The 20,749-nt window shown below is 39.7% G+C and overlaps 1 protein-coding gene across 1 annotated transcript in view; it reads right to left on the bottom strand.

The window, feature by feature from the left end:
* Positions 1-20,749, bottom strand: part of ush2a (Usher syndrome 2A (autosomal recessive, mild)) — a gene marked incomplete at both ends in the record, with an annotated part of 202,896 nt that overhangs the window by 45,060 nt on the left and 137,087 nt on the right. Inside the window, 5 exons of the mRNA XM_083900586.1 lie at positions 6,516-6,714; positions 14,946-15,100; positions 15,199-15,396; positions 17,466-17,802; positions 19,069-19,292. Coding sequence (XP_083756712.1) covers positions 6,516-6,714; positions 14,946-15,100; positions 15,199-15,396; positions 17,466-17,802; positions 19,069-19,292 — 1,113 coding nt within the window. The remainder of the gene's footprint in view (positions 1-6,515; positions 6,715-14,945; positions 15,101-15,198; positions 15,397-17,465; positions 17,803-19,068; positions 19,293-20,749) is intronic.

Genomic DNA, 20,749 nt, shown 5'->3' with positions numbered 1-20,749 from the left:
TTTCAAAATGACATTTCACTCTCCACCTGAGGAGGGCAGTGTTGTTCTGCTGGAGAAATAACATCAAGCCAACACATGAATGTGCGCGTGTGAGAGAGAGAGAGTGTGTGTGCGTGTGCGTGCAGCAGGAAAAAAGATAAAGTGCATATTTGCATGTAGCCATGCATGTGCGCTTATGTGCTTGATTATGAAGAGAGAGACGGAGGAAGATTCAATCATTTTAACAGTGATCACCGGGAAGTGAAAAACAGGTGGAGGGCGGTGGTGTCGTCGGTCGTGGTGTGAGCGGCTTACGCGGCGGCAGCTCGCTCTGACACAGAGACACACACAGGGAAAACGAGACTGTCATTGTCAGAGGTGGACACAGTGGACACGCTGCTCTGTGCTTGCGCAGGACAGAGAGAGGAAAAGGCTGAGACACAGTATAAAAGTTTGTGTTTACAACTTTGTCTCCAACTGAAACTAAATTGCATTTCGTTAAGAACATGTTTTCTGAGCTGGATTTACATATATACTCTACACATATGTATATGACTGTGGTTAGGTTTACAGCACCTGGTTAGAGTGAGTAAAAGTTAATGTTAGATTATGGTTAAAACACATGGTGCTGTCCTTAAAACACCTTAAAATCCATAAAAACACATTTGTATTGTGGTTTGGTCTTGACCTGTGTTTATCTCTGCTTAAAAAACTCTAACGAATATTCAGGCGTTTTCGTTCTGTAAGAATGCACAAATGGTTCCAAAGTTCCACTGTTTTTTCAGAAATGTAAAATAGCAACCATCTTCTCGTAGACCAGGTTTGTTATCAAGTGTGTGTGTGTGTTGCTGTGGTGTAGTAAAAATAACTGATTTAAAATTGTATTTTATTGACAGGTTGGTGAGTCCTGTGTGCATTAGAGAATCCGATAGGATGATGGGCACAGGCCGCAATACCAGGCCAGTTACCCGATACACGACACAGACAGAGGGAGTCTGAGAGTGAGAGAGAGAGAGATGGCGGAGTGAAAAGATGGAGAGAATGTAGAATAAGATGGAGAAAATATGAGTGAGGTCAGCTGAGTAGAATAGATGTGAACAGATGAGGAGATGAGATGCAAGCATGCACAAAAAGAGCGATTCGAAGTTGAAGAAACGGCGAGACAAAAACGGGAAAACTTTCATTGCATCATGAACTGACAGAGCAGACGATGCATCAAGAAGTAGAGAGGGAGGGAGGGAGGGAGAGAGAGAGGAGCTTTGATAACACCTCTGCTAAATAATTAAGAGTTTGACTTCCTGTCTGTGGCTCCCTAATGCAGAGACCGTCTGGAATGGAACAATGAGATCAGGTTCACACACACAAACACACACATTCTTGAACAGTGAGGACACTCATAGATATAATGCATTCTTTAGCCCTTTACCTTAACCTAACCTAAATTACTAATCCTAACCCTTAAAGGGCCACTTCACCCAAAAATTATGATTATTTTATATATATATAATTTTTTGGGGGAATTTCCAGCAATAAATGTGTTAGTTGATCTTCAGACAGAGTGGATCTGAGACACACGTCTCATTCCCACAACAAGAGGAAGTTTTTACATTTTGAAATAAAAAAATAATTAAAATTGACAAAAAGTTGATGTCAAAGTCACTTCCTTTAAAGAAAATGAAAGCCCTACACTGCTCTTTACTGTGTTCCTGTCAAGTTTCACGAGTAATATCTAGAGTATCTGATAATATAAACCAAAACTGGTCAAATCTAATCCCACTCTGTGATAGAATCTGAATTAAACAAACACAGCAGCATCACAATGATATTGAGTTTATTCTTCATTCAGTCAAGTGGAAAAAACAAATGGATGAAACTTCCCTTTAACCTACACCAACCAATTGTAACTCTAACCCTAAAACCAATTCCTAACACTAGAAGACCCCTTTAAAGTTGTGACAACCAGCCAACATGTCCACACAAGGACAAAAAGTCCTCACAAAGACATTATTGGAAGCATAATTTGTCCTCACAGATTAGTACAGGTACACGCAGCAACGGGGAATTAAATGTTTTCCCTTGAAATAGATAATAAAAACGTGTCATTCCAATGCTCAATTTGTTATTTTGACGACTACAACTTTGTTGACGGTAATTTAGCATCAAAGCTGACAGTTTAATATGTATTGTTTTCTATTTGTGGAGCATCAAATAGAAGAATACCAAAGAGACTTCTTCTAATTTTGTATCTGTTGTCCCCAAGTAAAACAAAAAACAATAATAAATCCATTTCCTGCATGAAGACAACAGAAAGAGGACAACCTTGGGGCCTAAACAGGACAGAGCGCTCTGGCACCACTGCCTTGGTAGAGTAATGTGAATGTTCCTCATCTCAGAGAACATCGCTCTCCATCACTGACTGTCCCACAAAACCTGCTCGACCAAAGTTTGAGAAGTTAGAAGCAGAGAGTTAATGAAACTGCTACGCATCAGGCGACTGAAAACCGTACATGGGTACACGTTAACACAACTGATTAATAAGAAGAAAGGATGTTTTCTATCTCTTCTCTTCCTTTTTCCCCATGTCTACATGTCTGCACCTCCACCGCGGCCCAATCACAGCCCGAGCTGTGAGAGGGAAAGGCATTAATAAATAAAAGAACATACTCTATTCCCTGCTGTTCTGAATTAATAATGAGCCTACAAAAGACCAATTAAACACATGATTAATGTCATAATCTATATAATTGCAGGCAATAATTCATTAGGAGCTAATGATAGCAATACTTAATATCGATTCACATGGGGTGTCTTTGTACAGTAGTGCTTAATTCTTCCAGTGAAGTGTCTCCTCAGAACTGCTCAAAAATGATATTAATAAAAACACACCGTCTTCTGCCGAGGCAAATCGCTGAAAAACAGGAAATAGAAGATGCAACAGAGTTTTGGGTTTTGTTTCGTTTAGAATTTGGCGACATGAAGGCTGCTGCTAATTTAGTTTGCTTTAATTATTACAACATTACAAACACGAACACGAATATATTTGTGAGAATGGATATGATTCAGCACTTATTTACTTTATTGGATATGGAAATGATGTATATCTTACATTCAGTAAAAAGGCCAATGCAATGTGCAACCAACCAATCAATTAATTAATTAATTAATGAATCAATTAATCAGAATTTTAAATCCATCTGAGGTCCTTTTAATTACATTTGATTCATCTGGAAATTGCTTGATAAATTAAGTTTGACAGATTTACACATTTTTCAAATTGTTTTGCTTTTTTTGAATTTACAAGGAAGTGACTTTGAGATTAAAATCTCCCACAAGTGAAACCTTTGGACAACGTTAAAAACAAGTAGTAGAAGTCGTAAATTCAAGGTTTTTTACCCAACTGTTATCATGTGTAGTCTTATTATATTTATCATGACTAATATGCATTCAAAAATTCATCTAAAGATTTCTTGATAAACCCATCTATGGCCCTCTGACATAATATCTGTCAGATCAAATAAGTTACAATTCTCAAAGAGCGATTCGGTCTGAGATAAAAAAAAAAAAAAAAATGCACATTATTCTAGTCTGCGTGATTGGAGTGAGCGTGTGAGTTCTCTGAGTGTCTGTCATTGAGAGCCGTCACAGCGACGCGGGGAAGATGAATAATAGCGTATTAAACATTAAGGATGAGGGAGTAGCACAGCAATTATTTCTGTTCATATTTCATGGAAAACACTTTATCCACCTTTTCAGTCGTCTCACTCATTTGTCCACTTTTCTAAAAAAGAAAAAAAAAAAAAAAAGAAAGAAAAAGTGAATGATGCATCTTTCCCTCCTTCACTTTGTCGGTAAATCCTGGATTTCAGTTTTTTTTGGGCGAGAGAAATTACTCAATACCCACGATCTCTGTTTTACATTTAACTGCAGTTGTTGAATATCGGTTTGAACAGTTGTGATTTCTTGACAGTTAGCATTAAATACAAACAGTATGGGGAGGAGAGTGTGTGTGTAAGTTCACGTGTGCATAGGAACGAGAGTGTTACAGAAAGAACAAACAAACCCTAAAACAACCTTTTAACTGATATACTAAGTTTAAACTAATTTAATCACAATAGTATTCTTGGAAAAAGCAAAAAGAGAGGGAGAATCAACCCATTCCTCCCAGGTATAATATAAAGCTGCAGCTAAAAGCATTATAAAAAAGACATGTAATATGATATATGTCATTTTTTGTTTCAGGTATAGGCTGGAATTATTGCTGTTTGAGTAAATAAATTAAAAATAATATACATTATTATGGTATAATTTAAACACCTGAGGTGGATAGAAATGAGAGATAATGGTTTGAAGTATGTGGCTTCATGGAAAGTCCAATTCAATTTGACATTTTCTTCTATTGAATGACAGGGAATTATAGTTAGAAATGCAAATAAAATGGATGGAAACACATCTAATGATATGTATGTTTCTTGCAATAGCAGTAGCAGCATTGTCATCATTATTATGCTATGATTAAAATGGATATCTATGCTACTGCGTGTATAAATGACACTGTAGTACTATAAACATGTCATGACTGATTCAGAACTGTCAAATATCTAAACCTATAATCGGATACAGTTGATATATATCTCGCTTCTGTCTCTACCTCACTGCACTCTTTCCCTCTCTGTCTTACACCTCTCCACTGTCCCCCATTTTGCCTTTCACCACAACCGGTCGAGGCAGATATGCTGCACATATTTGAGTCTGGTTCTCTCTCTGCTTGTAAACGTTTCTGCCCTATTATTTACAATCCTTTGAGATAACGTATGTTTTGATTTGGCGCTATACAGATAAACCTTAATTGAAATGAACATATTTCCTAATACATGCATGGGTAAGGAGGGAGAGAGAGGGGAATAGAGTGCCTGTCTGAGAAGTGGTTTTGGCTGAACACTGAAGCAGGCTTCTCCAGTGTCTCACTGGGGTGCGAGGGAATTTCACACGAGCATGCTGGTTGCTTACACTGGCACATGGGGCTGGTACAGTATTACAGCACATTACCATCTCCATTTGGCATTGTTTGTTTTGCCTCGTGCCTACACATACAAACACACATGCTCGTAGGCACACAAACTCCTGACCATACAAGCCAACCACAGGCGCCATGGGAATACAGTCTATTGGCTACTGGCAAAGCCGACGCCTGGTCCGAGGCCAAGTCAAGAGCAGAGGGGAGCTGTGGAGGGAATGCCAATGAGTTTTAGCTTTAAAAGACCTCATCACATGATTATATGTCGGAATGTAATATTTTTAAGTGGACTATTGTGGTTCCAAAAACCATTACGTTGTGTCTAGTGTGACTATATTTTCACTTTATATTACACAGTATATCATAATATCTTGTTGCTTAGTGGCAGCTGTTCGCAAATTTTAATTGTGAAAATCTTGTGGTCCATAAAAATGTCTGAACACAAACTCGCGCACTTTACCTTTTCCACCTGAAAGCTGCTGTGGAAACACATGTGTGGTGACACTTGTTATAGGTTACAAAAGGTCAGATAAAAGAAGAATTGAGAAGAACGTTTTTATGACTTTATTCTATAACCTTTTACAAATTGTGAATGAATCCTGGTTCCGAAATGATGACAGCTAGACCAAAGAGTGGCTCATGGCAGCTATGTGTTTTATTTTTTACGTCAAATGAGGATGTGATGATGCAAATATGATGATGAGTCCTGCTTAAATTTAAAGTATGTACTTGAATTGATTTAATTTGTGTGAATTGTTTATTTTTACTATTTATGGATATATATATATATTTAAGGTGAAGTTCATATTTGCTTCAGGAATAAAAATAAACATTCTTTCATAGCGTTTACAAAATAAAATGACCAGTTCTGGCATTGCTTGTTTTAAAAGTATCAGTTTTACAGCAGTATTGGAAAGAAAATAGAAAAATAAAATTATTTTATTGATTGTGGTCAACATTTCCATAGTAACAGTGAGCTCCACTCGTCAGAGATGTTGATTGTGGGTACTGTAGAACTTCTCCATGACAGTGCTTCATATAGATGTTTGTGCTTTAGCTGATGGCAAAGGGCCAGCAATACTGCGAGACACCCAGTCCTGCCGCTATGTTGGTAGTGCTACTAAAGCTTCAATATATTAAGACAAGCTTTAGCTCTGAGTATTTTCTTAGAGAACTGGGTCTAAAACTGCTTTTGTTGCGTTGTCTCAAGTATGCATGTGAGTGTGTTTGTGTTTGCGAGTAGGGTTGAACCAAAAGAAAGGGAAGAAGAAAGCACTTTTCGAATGCCAATTGCCTTAAAACACCAAAAGAAATTAAGTGTAAATTGAGTCATACGATAACTTCTGCAGACCAGCATTCATAAATAAATAAATAAGGGGCAGGGTTTAAACCAAAAAAAGTGAAAGTTAAAGGAACAACAGCACATGGGACAGTAGAAACAAAAGACAAACGGTAAATAAGAATAGGTAATAAAGAAAGTTAAAAAATAAGTAGATATCAGTTGATTTAACGAGTATCTTACCAGTCACGGTGTAGTTTCTGGTTTCCCGTGTGTGTGTGGCAATAGTTCCATAACCCGTCTGGTTCAGTTGGTACTGTTGTATGACTCCATTGGGACTAACAGGTTCTGACCAGCTCACAAGGAGGGAGGAGGGGCTTAAAGCAGAGACCACCGTAGGCTGCAGGCCCTCAGGCACACCCTGAACAGTGATGGCAACCACCTGAACACACACAGAACACAAACACGTGCACAAAATATAACAGATTTATGAAGTTTTACGGAATGTAAAAGGTGCATATAACAGATGGACTTCTGCTGTGATCTTTTATGAACGTAATTAACCTGAACAGAACCCAATAAAAAGCTGCATCTAAATTCAGGGCTTCTCTTTCTGATGTGATAAAAAATCTTTGTTGATATTTGCTCATGCTGATGTAATTTTATGCCTTAAAAAAGTAAGAGAGCAAAACAATTGTATGTTAAAACCTATGGCTCAATGAGGGAAGAATTTAACCGTTGTTTTATATAGAGGGACAAAACTATACTCTACTGTAGGGATGGGAATCACAAGGTATACTTCACAATACGCGATACATGGTCCACAATACCAATACTCTCACGATACAAGATTTCTGTGATAATCAATATACTGTATACTGCAAGAAAATCATATAGCGATACATTACAATATCTGTCTAACTGAAGAAAACAAAACGTCAGTTCACATACAGACGACAACTTCCACTTTTATGGGGTGGAGCTATGAAAAGAATATATACATATATATGTTATTACAGACTAATGTGCAATTTGAAGTTCATATTATTTACTTGAAAAAAAAAACATTCTTTTTATACAGTTTACAAAATAAAAGCACCAGCTCCACTAGTCAGAGCAGACCGCATAACATTGTTGCACAATCTGAATGTTACCAAACCTAAAAAGCCTCAGTACCCCTCTCAAAAACATCTAAACCAGAAGAGGAGCAAAATGAAGGTCTTTGGAGTTCAAATAGAGACAGGTGAAGCCCTAAGAAGATTGAGGACATTAATGCATTGTTTAATCTTTTAAAAAAAATAAAATAAATGATGAAACAGTTATTTACTGTACGTGCATAAACACAATGTAATGCTTGGTATAAATGTAGTTCCTTCCATTCCTCTGCTGCTGTACAATGTTTTGCGTTGCGACTGCATAACAGTTTCTAATGCTAGGGTTGCTATTGTACGTATTTTACATAATATCCTCTAAAATATGGCTTATATAGGAATAGCCACCCAACATACAGCACAAACCCTTGTAAGACTACACACAGTTACACCACAAACTCAATCTTTGTCTTCTACGTTCTCTCTGTCTACCTTCTAGTCTCACACATACATATGTTTGCTCAAACAAGCACACACACCCACAGCAGAGGGTAGAAGGAGAGTGAGTTGGAATTAGTTCGTACACCAGTGAAAATTGGCCAAACAGTCCCAATTATGGGATAACTTGGGCTAACCTAATACACCACTGCAATTACCTGGCATCGGCCCTCTCACATACACACACACACACACCAGTAGACTAGCAAACACAGGCATACACACAAGCTCCCACCTGCTGTGACAACAGACGGTGCTGATCTAATGCTGTTGGTCACTTAGAGAGAGGGAACACCAAATGGTTCTCCTCTGTCTTCACTTCTGTTGGTGCTGTTGTTCTTGCTATTTGTTTGCTGTCATTCCACCAAACTCTACCAGTTTGTCCAAATTGTTGTCCCCTCCTTTTCTCTCTGGTTCTCCTTCCTACTGTCCAAACACCAGGTACAACACCTGTCCTCTGGTGTATGGTGCTCGCCCTTATTTCCTTCCTGAATGCCTCTCGCAGTCCCATTCCCCTCTGTCCCTCCATGATTTCCTTATCATGCCTACAAGTACACTGAGGTCCATGTGATGTAAATGTCCAGCCTTGTCTGCAACAGTTCACAGGTGTGTGTGTGTGTGTTTTGAGTTAGGCTCATATCCATAGGCTGTAGGTTCTCCAGGTAGGAACAGACTGTATGTAAGTGCTGGCATGTACATGAGAGAGGAAAGAGATATTTTTTGACCATGTCGTGTTCATACGTACGACGGAGTGTTAGGGCCAAACTGGAGAGCTTTATTTTCAATCTTTCGAGAATAAAGTGGTCATTATTAATCAAGCAAAATCTCAGATGATCAGCTGCAACCAACTCCATCAAGATGAGAAATGCGGAGCATTTCGTGAAGTTACATTTCAATTAGGGCTTCATAAATAAAGGAAACCTTCATATTTTTGGCACATCAGTACCACATTATCTTTAGCATAAGGACTTTGAAAAGACTGTGCAAGATTGTTTTTTTTTTTTCTCCAATACTCCGTTGTATATACGGTACATTTAATAATGTTATGTTTAGTCTACTGTTTATGAGTAGAACTTCAAGTGCTCCCTAAACACTGTGTCCTCCAGAACACCAGAATTCAGTTAAAGAGAAGTTTACCTAAGTGGTTATATGTGTTTCGTTTTGTTTACTTTTGAACAAAAATCTTGACAGGCATCTGTGTTGACAGCACACTGAAGCACTCGCTGATTGATACTACACCTCACCTGCTTCTTTCTTATTGTTTTCTTCCCCATCTCCTTTGTTTCTTTCTCTACCACTCTGTTGTGTTCGTGTGTGCAGTTCACATGTATGTGTGTGTGTGTGTGTGTGTGTGTCTTCTTAGTTGTAGTAGCAGAGTTCTAATTGCATAGCACTGAACGGGACAGGTGGGGGAAGTGCTAGTGACAGTCTATTAAGGCAGGATATCCCCGGTGCCATTTGCAGCAGATTGCCCTGTGATTCTGTGGTCTGCGCATTCACCCGGCGTCCACAGCTACCACACTGGGGGGTTTGCAACACGGTGGTCACTTGCACCACTGTATGATAAATCATTATTTTTGTACGACCTGAACACAGAGGGGAGTTCCGTGTTGTTTTGTTACCTTTTTCTAGAGGTGATAGATGCTAATGTTGCAACTGGAGAATGAAAAACCCTCTGTTAAGTCATATTTTGGCTGTGAGACGACGTCACCAGTGTCATTATATAAATTATTATAATTGACAATAGATTAATTGACACAAAACATTGAATAACAGTCACAAAAACCTAGGACATTCATTTAGTTTAGGTGATAATTTGAGGCTCATGTTCATTGTTTTGGGACAATATTTTAGTGCAGGAACCAGTGTAATAAGACGTTTTATAATAAGTTTTGAAAGGTAAGACCACAAGAGCAAGACCACCTTAAATGCAGAGGAATCATTTAATTAAATTTAGCATTGACACATGACAATACTTCTGTATACTCTAACACAACTGCAGAGACAGACACAGCGATTGTTATATCGGGAAAGCAGCCGTCACACTACATTCTTCTTCTAATAATACTATCTGGCTGGACACTGAGCTAGCTGTAATGCTGCCCTCCACAGTTTTCTCTGGGAAATGCACTGGTTATTAGTACCTATTTTGACAATCAAAGCAGCATCTATTACAATCCATGTTTTTTTTTCTTATTCCTCTTCTGCTGAAATTTCACCACAAAAACTTGTCCAGCTATTTTAAGAAAACCTCCACAAATCAAACCATGGGATTCAACTAGGAATACCAATCTATGACCATTCTTGACTGAATATGGCAAATAAAACTGCAAAAATGCAAAAAATACTAAACATCTCATACAAATGAATGGGAAGCAGAGATCAAAGACAAAGGGCTAAAGGCTAATCTTAACATGAGGACTTCATCAGACTCACTGTCCATTACCACTCAAAGTCCTGCAATCTGACAACATGCTGTTGTGCACCAAGATGAATGCATCTTCCAAAATTCTTCAGAAAATGTCCTTATTCCTCTTCTGTAGAAATGTGGCTCGTAAGTTGCCCTGCAGCTTTAAATAGTGTGCTTTTATGTTAGCGGATTCTCTAAGGCTCCTTTAACGCCGTGTAGTCATGAGTGAAGGAGTTTGAACCAGGGTCTCCTGTTTCTTAAATGGTGTTTCAAGCAGCATTTTGGGACATTCGCGGCCTCTGGTTGACCCTGATTTTGAGCTGATTGTGAGTGCCCACCTCCTTTTTGAAGGAAGAAGAAATTTTGTTCAGGTCTCGTTCCAGAGCCTTTCTCTCCGTTGTGTATGCATCCGGTAAAGGTCTGCACGCCAGCATCCCAGGTCTCCATAGATGCTTTACTCATGAATCAACATCTTTCATGTGATTTATCTTTTTGTGTTCCAATCACTGCAGAACAATTGGTTGATTTCAAAATAAGGCCGGTCAAGTTGGAAGAGTTGGATGACCTTCAAAGCCAAAGGCTGATTCCAATTAAATACAAAGGTCTTCAAAGCCGTTCCATCCATTTTTGGTTGGATGGTGGATGTGTTTTATGGCAGTAAATCTGCAGTACTGCTTATGGATTTATGCTGCCTTCACATGCTATTGGAATTATACAAGTTCCCGATGGCTGAGAGTAAGACAAGATTTGTCACAGACGGTAAATAATTCCTTTATTGTAATTATTATAATGAATGTATTATTGATTGTGTACAAAATGCTAATGTTAATCTAGCAGATGGACTAATTATTCAATTTACTCGAGAAGCAGGTAAAGGTGAACCATGTCAACCATTTTTCATTTCGCTCCAACAACTTGTATCATCTTTCCGATAGCAAGCAAAGGCCGCATTAATCATCCATTACTACTTATGTTTCCCTTTGCATTTGTCTTCTGATTCTTGGCATCTACAATGTTGCATCACTGCCTTCCTCTGGATTCAGTCATCGCTCACAGTTCTTCTTTTGACTTTGACGGCAGTTGACGTCCATAATCTTGCATTCGTCTTTCTCTCAAAAATGCACGTGAGATATCAGATCCTATTGAATAACATTGTCACTTGGAAAATAATCCTGTTAAAGCTACTGTATACATAACATTTCTATGTTGATATATCAAAAAAAAACGACAAGACTAATGTCGTATATTTTTTGAGTTGTGTACTTTAGCCAAAACCTTTCCAACACTTTAAATCCATTAAAATCCATATATTTCCATTCAAGGTAAATATACCTCTTCATTTTGTCTTTTAATGACATTTTCTGCTTTACTGTCTATGCTATTGTGAAATGACCATGGAGGTTTTAAAGAACTGTGACTTAATTCTACATTGTCTCCTAAGTATTACAAAGCACTAGCTGCGTGACTTCAGGGTCACCGAGAAACCTTTGTACACAACCGTATATGACAGCTATATCTTCTGAGTCAAACCCCCTATGAAATACTTGGTATTACTAGTTAGCGTTCCTTCACCAAAGAGCTCCCCATATAATTCCTATGATTCCATGCAGCTACATGATGTCATCAAACTAGGTCTTCTGTTGTTGTTTTGATTGAGAGACTCTAGTGGCAGAAATGACATACTGCTTCTAAAGAGGTTTGGTGTTTGTTGAGAGCGCATAAAAACTAACAAACACGGCTCACTTTCTGTCTTCAAACTGTTTCTTGTTCTTCAGCAGGAACGCTGCCAGATACTCGATTGGGTTTGGGGGTCTCTCTTTGGCAACCAATGACAGGCCCTGCAGCAGAATGGGAACCACGGTTCTATCAAGGTAAACTCGGATTGGCAGCGCCTGCAGGTCCACCCTTTGCCTGGAGATCTCTGTGCTTGCCTTCTCATTCTCCGTCATCCTCTGTGTGCTTTCTGTCAGGCCGCACTCTTTGCGGGGTTCTTCTGAGCCTTGTTTCTGTCCCTCCATGGTCTAATTTTTCTTAATCTGAGGTTGATAAAGGTTGCAGATTGGTTGTTGTTTGTTGGTCTTGGTATTTCTTCTTAATTTAATTTGCAAATTCCCGTATAATCCTAAACTCTGAATGCCCGTTATGAAAGAGATCTTCAAAGTCAATTAAAATATGATATCAAGTGATGATATCATCTTAAAATCAGTCCATGATGACGTTATCTATGACGTCATGTATACAGTACTGTGGAAAGGTCTCAGGCCACCATTAAAGTTGTTGTTTTAGTAAAGATATAATGGACATACATCTCTCTATCACCTTATTGGATCCAGAATGTGTGCCGATTTAAACGTTAAATATCCCGCTTCTTCCCTGGGTTTTAACCCTTAGAACACAGAGCATGTTGGCTGCTTTTCTCCATTACTATGTTAAAACATACAGTTTATACAGAGGCTCTAAGCATGTGCAATATAGTGTCTTATATCCTTTTTTCAGCACATAATGTGCTATATATTTATAACTATATTGTGTTATAACACATTTTTATTGTTTATTTTTACCCAGCTAATGTTAGCTAATTAGCTTATGGAAGGTGAACATTAGCTGCTACCAATGTTCAGACAGGGAACAGATGAAGGTAGAAAGTTTTGCAAGATGCAATGATTATTGTGCAATAGACCTATTTTTGAGAAACTTGAGAGGAACTAGAAACTTGTTTTTGCTTCAATAGTGTTTGCCTCTCAAGCTAGTGATGGTTAGGTTATTTTGGTTGTACTGGTATATATTGGTTTGATGAGTCTGGCTCTAAAAATACAGAAAATGATCATAAACATAAATTATTACTAGCTGCCTATGAAAGGCAGGCGGATCTATCGGTGTTCACTGATATGGAACAATATGAGCATGCTTTTAAGCAAAATGCATAAGAATAATGTGAAATTATATGCACAGATAAACTGAAACGTTTAACTGTATGTAACACATTTACACAAACATGACAAATTAATACTTGAAAAAGCAACAAAAATACTCTCCCTCTTTATCTCTATGACCATTTACCAAACCTAATCTAGGATTCAACTAACTTTTCCTCCATCACTCCCTTGATCGTCTATGAATCCTACCACCAGTTACAGCCTCAATCTTTATGCACGTGCTCATCAAAATAATGAGATGTTCACTTAGCTTATTTTATTATTATTATTTATTTAAAAAAAAAAAAAAAAGCTAAAGAGACTGTTTTCATCGTGAGCTTTCATCACCTCTAAGCTGGAAAAATTAATTGTTGTGGTATCAGCTCAGCTACAGCCAGAAAGATAGCAGGGGGAGTGTTCTGTGTGGAGCTATTATTGGACAATATCACAAACATCAGGTAGACTCAGCAAATCTAAAGCCTCACATACGAGAGGGAGGGGAGGTGGCGGAAAAGGAGGCTACATAACAACTTGTTCTGACACGGGAACAGTGCAGAGTGCACACTGTGGGAAAATTATACACTGTAATTTCTTAGCAACAAAGGTCAAAGCAGTTTAGAATTCATCAAATATAACTTGCACGACTTGTGTACCTGAATTCTGATGCTGACAGTGTTTAAGGTTCAGCATCTGAGGCCACTTTTACAAGAGGGTAAAAAGGCATTTTGCTTAAAGGCCACTGGCCAGACAGGGGATCAGAGGAGCGATGCTGCTGTCCTAAAATCTCATCTTGTATTTAGTGACGTAGGAAGTTGCAAATGTCCGAGGAAAAACAGAAAAGGAAAGGTTTTTTTCACATTTAAAAAGTATTTGGAGTTTATAATCAGGTCAAAATACAGACAAACAGGCACTCACACTCACATTTACTGTACATATACGGTTGATTTAGGGTCTTTAGTTAACCTCACTGCAAGCTGCATGTCTTTGGACTGTGAGAAGAAGCCGGTGAACCAAAATAAAAAAAACAACAGACCCATCAGCGCTCAGGTCAGGTGGTGTGTTTTTGGAAGGGAAGGATGGGCAGCTCTCTTAAAAAAGAGGTGGAATCTATAATATTGTACAATGTACTAATGAAGCAAGTGTTGCTTTCCACTGCTGAAGGGATTTCAAACTTTATTCAATGGCAGACCTGCATTTACATTAAATGCTCAGAACAGCAGCCAACAACTCCCAGTAAAGTGTCACACAGAACCGGTGTTGTGGCACAAACTAACTTTAGCCACAAATACAACAAACCTGTAACATAACTGTTACGGAAATTTTGGATTGGTTTTAAATCATTGTAATAGTTTGACCTGTAGTGACCTAGGATCAAGGGACCATTTGCTATTGTGTTTAACAACAGTTGGAGACACAGGGGTTTGAGTCGTAAACACCCTATCTTCCTCTTTCCCAATGGGGGGTCTACCTGATTCCCTCTCTTCCCGTGGGAGGGAGGAAACCTTTTGTTCTGCTCTGTCTGTGTGGGAGGGGGTTTGAATCACCCACCAGACAGGTTAACTGGAGAGTTTTTCCATTGATTCACCAGTCTTCGCGGAGTGACTTAATCTGCAAGTTGCTTCGTGATTGCTCTTTCTGTACAGAAATAAACTCTTGTTTGATTCCTGAGCTGGCTCCAACATCCATCTTTTACCAAATTATCCTGACAATAACATTGCAAATGTCAGTCAGACTTTGAAAGAAGTTGAGTAGCACTTACCTGTGGACTATCGGTACAACCAGCCCTGTTACAGACCCTCAGCTGGTAGCTGTATTCATGGAAAGGCTTGATCCCACCAACATCAGTGAACCTGTTTTCATCACCACGGTAACGCTCCTGTCCATTCCGTAGTATCACATAATGCGTGATAACACCTGATAAATAGTAAAAAAAAACACACAAAAAAAACCACATTTGTATTACTAGTTTAACATCCCAACACTTGTGATGCATATACAGATAACACACACACCATTGGGCCTGGCAGGCGCCTGCCACTGCAGCTGGACGACGTCGTCTCTGTCAGCAGGGCAACTCCAACGCGGCGGTGCCACGCCCCATGGCTTGTCTTCGCTGGTGGTCACGGTGATGACATCGCTGGAGCCTCGTCCAAAGCTGTTCCAGCCGCTCACTCGATACTCATAGGTGGTGAAGGGCTCCAGGTCAGGGTCTGATCAAAATTAAACAGGGACAGAAAGGGTTGTTTGGTTGTTCGGTCCATACATTATTTTTTTCACGTGTTCCCAGACTAGAAGTTTTATGTTCAAGAGACCACTATGACCTTGACGTTCGGCCGCCTAAATCTAAAAAGGCAATGACTAAAGCGTTCTGGAGGATTGTTACAACCACTTTCATGAGGGATACTGTGCATGTACAGTATAAATGGGCATGTAGATGAACACGCACACAATTACACACACACAAGCATTATTTTTAGGAGTGTTAAGGGACTTATGCTGTAAATGACATTGTGTTTTAACCACCAATCTGGGACACTTGTCTTACTACTGTGATAACCCAAGCAGCAAAACACATACAGTGCCTCGCACATCCTTAAACTAACACAGGATGTCAGTTTAAGGGCTGATTCAAAACATTTTACATGTCAATCGTCTGTGAACAATACACAACGGCACATGCGGCGCTACCTGTGTGTGATCCATGAGCGCCTTAGGTTTTCATCCTAGATGAGTATAGCATTATGTTGTGTGTCTGTGTGTGCGATGTGTGTATGCATGAGAAACATCTGGTGTATGGTGGGTGGCGACAGCTTTATGTGCTTCTGCCCAGATGGTGTCACAGCATCGCCTAGAAACTCTTATCCTAACTGCCACACGCACGCGCACACACATCCCCACACACACACACACACACACCTTAAACAGTAACTAAATAAACACAAAACATGTAATAATAAATGCACAACTACCCACACAGCAAAACAAAAAAAATGCTATATAAATACAGACCACTTGCATACACACAAAACTTCAGTTTTCAATTTTCAACACACAAATAATACTCAAAATAAATAATAAGTGGCCAGACTCAAACCTGACACATTCCTTCACACACCAACATACACACACACACCCCTGCTCCCTTTGGGCTGATTACCAGCAGAGAATGTTAAAAATGGCATTAAAGCGCCTATTTCTAAGTTTTAACGACACACCGGTGTACAACACGGAGAGAGTATCCGTGTTACAGCTGTTAATGTACACTGCAACAGCTGCCTTTGTGTTTGTGTGTGTGTGGACGTGCATCTGTCTCTCAAGCCCGTCGATTTCACCGTCTGACACGTTGAGTAAATGTACAATTGGAGTCTGTGAGATTTTATTTAAAGAATGTTTTCCAACTGCTACCGGTCTATAAATAATAATGATGGTGTCATGTAAATAACCCTATCCCTATATCACTGAACAGGATCCAGCCACCACAGACAGATGAACCAACCATGTTTTCAACCATGCCAAGTAGGTTGAACCAACATGATCAAACCTAATCAAGAACCCAAATATAATTTCACAAACTTTGTCCAAAAGTGGACTGGATCTATCCTGAGGGGCCCCAGTAGTTCTTGACCCATAGAACTGTATTCTGGCCATCAGCAGGTGACTCTACTGGTTGCAAAATGAAGGTTATAAGTAAATCTATTAGAAATTGAGTTTACTTCTCAGTAGATTTATAATGTCGGTCAACGTCTTCCTTCCAGAACTTTATGTACTCGATCACTGATCGAAAAACAACAGGGTGAAGCTCTGGTGGTGGTGCGATACGCAGGGAAAGTACACAGAAAAGCCTCACCCATCTTTTCACTCGGCCTCTTCTGTTCAAAAAGAAAAGAACAGACCAGATGGTGCCGGACAAGCTGTAGATCTTAAGGACTCAAAATGACAGTTCAACAAATCCATCGGGGATTTGGCAGTGGGTACTGACAGGTCTGGACAGACTTGGGTCAGGTATCCAACCTCTAATTAAGCACCATAAACTTAATCTACAAAATGAAGTTTAAAAGTACAGGAGTACAGTGATCAACAGTGATGTGAAATTTGGGAGACCAGGCTTGGAGAAGTAGGCCAAAACAAGGACAGAGTAGTGTTATTGGTGGTGGGGGAATGCTTTCAGGAGGTAAATGGCCAAAAAAGCAGATTTACTACCAAAGAAATATACTCAAGTAACAGTCAACAGATTTAAAAATAAAACTGACATTTATACATGCACTGAAACTCTATTTACCGGTGTAAGTGTACGTGCTGGCATCTCCGCTGTACACCACCTCCTCGTGTGTCGGGCACAGGCCTCCCTCAAGTCGTATCTCCTCAGAGTGTGTGTCACTCGATACGTCTTCTATTTTATAATAGTCACTTCTGCTGGTGTGTGTAGAGAGGCCTGAAGTCAGAGTGTCCTGTGTGGCGTTGATGACAGGGGAGTCTGTTGTGGACGGTGCGTCGGGGAGCGTGTGCGCAGACAGGACCCAGGTGCAGGCGGCCATCGATGGATCAAGGTCACAGGAGCCACAGTAAGCTGTCGATGCTGCAGCTACAGGACACAGAGCGCCCTGCAAACACTGGTGCTGGACGGTGGAAGTAGGAAGAGATGGAGAGGACAGAGAAGGGTTGGAAAAGGTCAGTTCAGATTTGTGTGTATGGTTGTATGAGGTACTGACACAGTGTAACGCTCCCTGCACCAAGAACCAGGCTGAGAAACACTGAGGCTCACTCTTACTGAATACAGTGTACAACACATTTTATATTTGATGACCACATTCTCATCACGTCATTGTTTACTGCAAAAGAACATTTGGACATTTGAAGACATTCTCTCAAGGACACAGGTTCAAGGGGGTTAAAAAAAGCAGTTTTAGTATTTATGGGTGCACTGAATCTTACATCTTAGAAGCAATATATGAAAACCTGGAACAACCAATCTTTTGTCAGTCACAAGAAATACTTCGTTGTCCCTAACCTCTGAAAATTTGTGTTTGTAAAAATGCTTTTAATTTGATTATGTTACAATAACTTTTGAACATTTTACAACGATGACTACTACTACAAAAACATTCAGCACATTGTCTGTTTAACACACATTTATGTGAAAATAGCTATGTGTAACTGTGACACTGACACTGTGTGTATGTGCGCGTGGCGTGCATTGTCCTTAATGACATCATTAGAACTAATGAGAGTTCCTACCCTTTGTCCCGGAGTGTGTGCCTCTGTGCATGTATGAGTGTGTGTGTATGTGCTCTTCTCATGCTGATTTAGGAACACACAAACACCACATGACCCCAATTGATTAATTGAAAATGGCCGAGTCCCCAACTCCCGATGTGACAACGTGCGCAAATTTTAGAAGGAGAGAAGTCATTTTTGCCAACGCCTGTTCGTGAGATTCTTTGTGAGGATTTACTCGTGAATTTCTACACATTTAACAAATAGATTTTGTCCAGTTTATGTGAAAAAAAAAAATATAATAAAAAGGTTGGATTAGATCTTAGTGGTGTGGAGTGTGAAGCGTTTGCATGTTAGGAAAGCTGGAATACCTGAAGAAAACCAACATACACATGATTAGAACATGCAAACCACACAGAAAGGCCCCAGTAGAACTAGGATTCAAACTATAAACCTTTGCTAACCACCGCACTTCCCATGCCACACACAGGTGCACAGTGACAACATACACATCTGTACAGTCAGACACATATAGTCATGGTGTCAGTGTCAATTTGAAAGGGTGGGAAACCCAGCTCCGATCATACTGTATGGGTTCAAAGGTAAATAAATGAGAAGATTTCACCACTAAACATTAAATCGGTAGCATTAAACACATACGAACACACCTGTGCTGACAGGCCGGGGGTGGGTCGATCGGCGCACACGTGCCGTTGAGGATTGTAGCCGATCGCATTGCAACACTCCTCTTCCTGACGTATGACCTCTGACCTGCAGCACCGCAGCGTCACTGTGGCGTTGCCAGCACTGTGTATTTTGGGAAATCCATCCTTGCCCATACAGCAAAGAGTGACCGAAGAGTTGATATACTCCTGACCACAGCAGACAAAACCTAAAGAGGTGGAAAAACAGCAAAAATAATGTTGTTATATATTGAGCAGATTCTTTTTCAAAAATTTGCTTCATGTGCTTCTTTGCACCAGGCATTTTACACTCTTCCTTCTCTCCATACTCTGAAAACATTCAGTCAGTACTGGACTGTTGTATCTCTCTCCTCTACACTTCTCAAACTTCCTGTCCATCCACTCTTCAATCTCTAGTTTTCCATCTGTGCAGAAGGAGTATTTAAGCTGCTCTGAATATTAGTGTGCACCGTCTCTTATCAACTCTTAAATACATCCTCCACTCCTTTATTCTCCCTCTTTCACTTCCACGACTCGATACAGCAGCGATGCTCAGGCTGCAGTCGGACGAGTGCAGTGGGAGACGAAGTGTGTTTTTCTGAGAGCTGCCATCTCTGACAGTGATAGGCGATGTGTCTGCCTGCTGCTACATCACCTTCAGCAGCAAGGTGACATTTCAAATACGTGCTATCAACTCAATTTCCCTGTAAATGCTTTGCAGGTGAATGTCAAATATGAGGCATTTTTCTTACTGCCATCATTTCAGATTCCAAATTTAAATGACTTGAATGAGTTTGAACGCTGGTTAAAACTGTGTTGCTGCGTCTGTAAGAGATGTGGACAAAATATTCTGGTCCTGGGTATCTTATAGACTCTAAATACTTTATAGACTTAAAAACAATTATTTATCTTGTCAAACTGCTGCATGACTGGGTTTTTTGAACAACAGAATCCACTTCTGAAACTTTTCATGGGAGCTTCTTGTGTTTTTAGTCAAACCTGTTTGCCACCGCCACAAAACCAGAAACCAGTCCATCACAATTTGCGCCTGATGAAGCGTGTCACTGTTATCTTGTGAATATGCCCCAATAACCTGGTCATTCATTCAACATATTTAGGTAGTGGGGATGACCTCATTTTGTGGGTCTATAACGTTGCTGAACCTACAACTAACCAGCTGAAGCAACGCCAGATTATAACACAGCCTCCACAGGCTTTTACAGGGCGTTGTACACATGTATACACAGTAAACGTGACATAAAGAAGTATTCTTCAAACTTTCAAACTATGAGTGGACGGTTCCTGCAGGCTTTTGCTGATGTAGGCCATGTTCACAAAGAAGTTAAGGTCAAACAAAGTCTTGAAAATAAAAATTATTGCATGAAAACAAGAACATTTTGCAGACAATTCAAGCTGAGGCAGGAGCCTTCAAGGACTGGGGAAGTGAACATCTTAAAGTGTAAAAATGGTTTAATAAAAAAGCTTGTTTATCAACCATGGTGAAATCAACTGGCAGCGGCTCTTGCACAGCTGAAGACCGTGAGCGTGACGCCTTGCTTCCCCTCATAATTACACAAGTCAAACCAATCAGTGACGTCAGCACAGCTTAATGGAGAGGGAAGGCTGTCGCGCTTTGGGCTTGCAATGATAAGGGGCTATAATATCA

The sequence above is a fragment of the Microchirus variegatus genome, assembly GCF_963457635.1.
Source record: "Microchirus variegatus genome assembly, chromosome: 14".
NCBI classification, from domain to species: domain Eukaryota; kingdom Metazoa; phylum Chordata; class Actinopteri; order Pleuronectiformes; family Soleidae; genus Microchirus; species Microchirus variegatus.
The sequence above is the reverse complement of the archived record's forward strand: the minus strand, read 5'-3'. Positions and strand labels throughout refer to the sequence as shown.